This window comes from Cucurbita moschata, unplaced genomic scaffold, assembly GCF_002738365.1.
Source record: "Cucurbita moschata cultivar Rifu unplaced genomic scaffold, Cmos_1.0 Cmo_Scf00011, whole genome shotgun sequence".
NCBI classification, from domain to species: domain Eukaryota; kingdom Viridiplantae; phylum Streptophyta; class Magnoliopsida; order Cucurbitales; family Cucurbitaceae; genus Cucurbita; species Cucurbita moschata.
In genome coordinates, this window is record NW_019268527.1 from 3,599,732 (window position 1) to 3,604,430 (window position 4,699).

A 4,699-nucleotide genomic window follows, 5' to 3' on the forward strand; every position below is an offset into this window, starting at 1 on the left:
TTTTTTTTTTTTTTTTTTTTTTTTTTTTTTTTTTTAAGCTATGTAAGAGATCTTGAGACCGTCCACTTTTTTGTGAAAATTTTAGAACTTATTAAACGATTTTGAGTTGCATGATTCAAATTTGACCTTTCAGTTACTCATATGTTACTAGTTGAGTTACTAGTTTAGAAACAAGTTTTCTTTTGTACTTTTGATCATCGAGTTAATCTTTTCTAAAACTTTCATGTTCTTAGAATTTTGGAATAATTTAAGTTGGAGGAGAGGAGAAGTAGATGTACTATCGGTCCAAATCCACCATTGCAAGCAAATATTGTCTTCTTTGGGCTTCTTTTCGAGAATGTGTTTAGTTGGAGAAAGTTTCTACACAAGAGTATTTTGTTTTTCTCCTCAACCTATGTGGACATTACAATCTACCCCCTTTGAGACCCAGCGTTTTTAGGTCCTCGTGCCTTCCTCCCATCGATGTGGGATCATTACCAAGTCCACCTCTTTGGGGCCAGCGTCTTTACTGGCACACCGTCTCGTGTCTGTCGATGTGGAACCACTATCAAATCCATCTCCTTTGGGACCAGCGTCCTTATTGGCACACTGTCTCGTGTCTACCCTTTTCGAGGAACAGTCAGAAGGTTGTCACATTATCAGGTGTCTAGCGACTGCCTCGTGTCTACCCCCTTCGAGGAACAGTCAGAAGGCTGGCACATTTTCAGGTGTCTAGTGGCTCTGATAACATTTCGTTAGACAATATAAATTAAAATTTTTAAATGCACGTATGTTTCTATGAATTTGAACTCGTTACAAAATTTAATGATTAATTTGTAATAAATTTTAAATTACAAGAGCTAAATTAATCTCATTAGTTTTGAATTTTTAAAATTATATATATATATATATATATATATATTTTCAATGTATCAATATCTTTATTAAGAAAACATTTAAATCTTTACCAAAAAAAAAAAAACTTTTATAAAGTAAAATGTTTTTTCTTTTAAACTTAAAATAATAAAACAAATAGGAACGCCGTTTTATTTTATTCTCTTAGAAAATGAAAAACCCCGCAAATAAATACGCCTTTTTCAGGCAATCGTAAAACCCCATCTTTCCGTCTCCGACTCTCTCAGAGCTTCATCACTCTGTCAATCAAGTTCCCAATCTCAGAGAAGACACTCACCGATTGTGATGGGGAAAGCGGATAAAGAGCGACTCATCCGAACTCTCAATTCACATCTGAATACCATCCATGAAACTTTTCAGGTTCGATTTTCAGATAATCTTCTGCTTTTAGAATTGCATTTGTATGGAGGTTCAAACTTCCGATATGATTTCTCTTTTCGTGTTTTGACTTGTAGATGTTGGATCAAAATCCATCTTCTTCCCTTGAAAACGTGAAGTGGGAGGATGTTGTAAAAATGGGCGACCAAGTCTACAAGCAGGCGAGTGTCGGTAGGTTTCCGTTTCATTTATAATTGTTCTTGGTATTGCTAATGTTGTTCTGCAACTATGGGGATGGGAGAGTTGAATAGATGTATTATTAAGCTGTAAGTTGTTGATTGTAATTGTGTTTCAACAGGATTCTCAATTTTGATGTTTTGATTTGAGAATGTGTTTATCTTTAAGTCCTACGGATTTCTCTAATGACAAAGAATTGGAAGAGATTTTTTAAAATTGTTTTTATGTTCCTAAACTTGGTTGCTTGCAGTTAATGACAACGAATTAAATTGGTTATATCTTTGTTTTTTGCCCTGTAGCTGGAATGGTGTGGACTGGAGAAAGGCTAGAAGTTAAAGCAATTGAGGAAAACATGGCAGCTTATTTCAACATGCTGCAAGGTTTCCTCCTGGTTTCCTTTGGGAGTAAAGTGGGTGCTGGCCCTACTCTGTCTTCTGTTATCCATGCAGCTGTGAAGCAAGTAATTGATTCCAGTTTTAGGTTATGGAAGGAATCCGTCTCCTTCTATGGTAAATTACTCTTCCCCTACTTTCCATCGTAAATTTCGACCTAAACTTTCGTCATTAGGTTATCCCACATCGATCGGGAGAAGGGAAAGATCCTGTGAATTTTCTCTTGAAAGAATTTAGAGAAGGAAAAATTCTGAAGGAATAAGTGGTTTATTGTTTGCTGTTTGCTGTCCAATTTTCTGCCTCAGGACACCTTTGACAGATAGATGGATCTTGCTGTACATTGTCACTGAGTTTGGTTTAATTCACCGTTTTCTTGTATCTACCTGGCTCTGGATGTCGTTTCGATGGAACCTAACAAATAGTGTTAAAGAATGTTAACATCATAAGCTTTGTATGATGTTGCAACTATAATGTATTGGGAACTGAATTCTGGATTAAAGTAAACTGATGCTGAATTAAGTTTGTCCGTGGGATGTTGAGGATTGTTGGGAGAGAGTCCCACATTGGCTAATTACGGGGATGATCATGGGTTTTAAGCAAGGAACACTATCTTCAATGGTATGGGGTCTTTCGGGGAAACCAAAATCAAAGCTATGAGAGCTTATGCTCAAAGTGGACAATATCATACCATTGTGGAGAATCGTGATTCCTAACATGGAAGAGGAGGGATTAGTTGAACACCCACGATATAAGTAGGGGTACTCTCGAGTTCATGTTAAAGTAAATTATCTATTACAATATCATGGAGGTAGAGAAGTTTTACTTTTCCAACTATCAGAAGTTTCCATCATCAAATTTTGATGATAGGGTTAAATTCAGTCGCATGTTCTTGTGAGTTCCTTTTTGCATCTAGCCAAATCATAATCTATGTTCGTCTTTCTCTTTTGATGACACTGAATCAACATTCTTTCAGGATCACAGAATAACAAGGACCAAAACCAAGTAGTTCCACAGTTGGTTGGTGCGGTTTGGGATGCTTGCTCTGCCCTTAAGAAAACTCCTTCCACAAATATAACTGCAATTGGCCGAGCAATAACCCAGGTAGCTGTGTCGGTGAAGGACGTCCTCCGAGAGATGAAGGATCTTAAACAAGGTTCCTCTGACTTGGACGAAGCTCCTGAAGAATCTTCAAGCAAAGTAGAAGCTGATACACAAGATGACGGTAATACAAGCGACGATGCTGATATAGGTAACGATTTGTCAGCAGAAGAGATGAGAGTTGCTCAATCTGCCATGAGTGTTGTATCTTCAATACTTGTAGTTACAAAGGAACTCATCCGCTCTATCACAAGTTTGCTCAAGCTGGAAAATGCAAACATTCAAAGTAACATAGCGTCCTTGGAGAATCTATTGAAACTATGCCAAGGAATCGGAGTGCAGGTCGACGAGCTTGGAGCTTGTCTTTACCCCCCACAAGAGATCCCTGCCATTAAAGCAGCTTCTGAGAAAATTTCTAGCTTTCTTGACAATATGCAGGCAGAGTTAGGAAGTCTTAATGGTAATTCAGAAGGCTTTCTTCAGGCATGCACCGATCTGCGAAATTCATGTAAACAGCTCGAGACCGAACTAAGTGGCTCCACGGCTACTGATATAGAAAGTCGAATGGAGAATGTGACTTTAAGCAACTGAAGGAGATTATGTGGTATATCTCCAGCTCACACAACATATTTCAGATTCAATTGTCAGCGGAGGGGGTTAGTATATTTTGATTGCTTTGGTGTATGTGGATAGCCATATTTACATCCAGTTTTGTTGCAATATTGGATCCAGTTTTTGTCACTATCTATTATTATGTACTTCTTAAAAAAGTTCCCTATTTTTGTACCCAGATCCAGATCCATCGCTAGTAGATATTGTCCTCTTTGGGTTTTCTCTTTCGGGCTTTCCCTCAAGGCTTTAAAACGCATCTGCTAGGGGAAGGTTTCCACACCCTTATGAAGGATGATTTGTTCTCCTCCCCAACCAATGTGGGACATCACAATCCACCTTTGTTCTCCTCCCAACCAATGTGGGACATCACAATCCACCCCCTTTGGGGCCCAGCGTCCTCGCGGGCACTCTTTCCTTCCTCCAATCGATGTGGGACCACCCCCAAATCCACTTCCCTTTGGGGTCCAGCGTCCTCGCTAGCACTCTTTCCTTCCTCCAATCGATGTGGGACCACCCCAAATCCACCCCCCTTTGGGACCCAACGTCTTTATTGGCACACCGCCTCGTGTCTACCCCCATTCGGGGAACAGCGAGAAGGCTACAGCAAGAAGGCTGGCACATCGTCCGGTGTCTGGCTCTGATACCATTTGTAACGACCCAGGCCCACCGCTAGCAGATATTGTCCTCTCTTTGGGCTTTCTCTTTCGAGGAAGGTTTCCACACCCTTATAAATGGTGATTTGAGGAGACGGCAGATATTATCCTCTTTGGGCTTTCCCTTTCGAAAAAGGTTTCCACGTCCTTATAAATGGTGATTTGAGTAAATGTTTAACAACCTGCTCGCAGATGTTGTCTTTTTTGTGTTTTCTTTTTCGGGCTTCTCTTCAAGATTTTTAAAATGCATCTACTTAGAAAAGATTTCGTTCTCCTCTTCAACTAATGTGGGATCTCACAGCATGACTGGAACTTGCACATGCGATAAAGTGTATGATACACAAAAAGTTAGTTCCACTGGTTTCGTTAGTTTTGAAGGATTCAAAATGATAGATTGGGTTCTGCCCTCTAATGGCATCGTGGAGTTAAATTTTTTCCATTGCCATAGAACTCAAGGACACAGTAGTACAAAAAAAAAAAAAAAAAAAAAAAAAA

At 39.3% G+C, this 4,699-nt stretch overlaps 2 protein-coding genes across 2 annotated transcripts in view; both read left to right on the forward strand.

Annotated features, from left to right (window-relative positions):
* The window catches only part of LOC111449944 (protein DETOXIFICATION 12-like), a 6,802-nt gene extending 6,682 nt beyond the window's left edge, over positions 1-120 (forward strand). Inside the window, exon 8 of the mRNA XM_023090037.1 lies at positions 1-120. The gene's annotated coding sequence lies outside the window, so the exon portion shown is untranslated.
* Positions 121-1,050: 930 nt separating this feature from the next.
* On the forward strand, positions 1,051-3,709 carry LOC111450007. Its single transcript, XM_023090136.1, has 4 exons — positions 1,051-1,254; positions 1,350-1,443; positions 1,749-1,958; positions 2,815-3,709. Exons 1-4 carry the CDS (start codon positions 1,180-1,182, stop codon positions 3,528-3,530), a joined length of 1,095 nt encoding a protein of 364 aa, XP_022945904.1. The 5' UTR covers positions 1,051-1,179; the 3' UTR covers positions 3,531-3,709.
* The last annotated feature ends 990 nt before the right edge of the window (positions 3,710-4,699 follow it).

Bases quoted from the DNA above. Each gene is read 5' to 3' on its own strand.
- LOC111450007 (XM_023090136.1), top strand. From the start codon at position 1,180: ATGGGGAAAGCGGATAAAGAGCGACTCATCCGAACTCTCAATTCACAT. The intron at 1,255-1,349 runs GTTCGATTTTCA...TTTGACTTGTAG, and splicing joins CCATCCATGAAACTTTTCAG to ATGTTGGATCAAAATCCATC. The intron at 1,959-2,814 runs GTAAATTACTCT...ACATTCTTTCAG, and splicing joins GGAATCCGTCTCCTTCTATG to GATCACAGAATAACAAGGAC.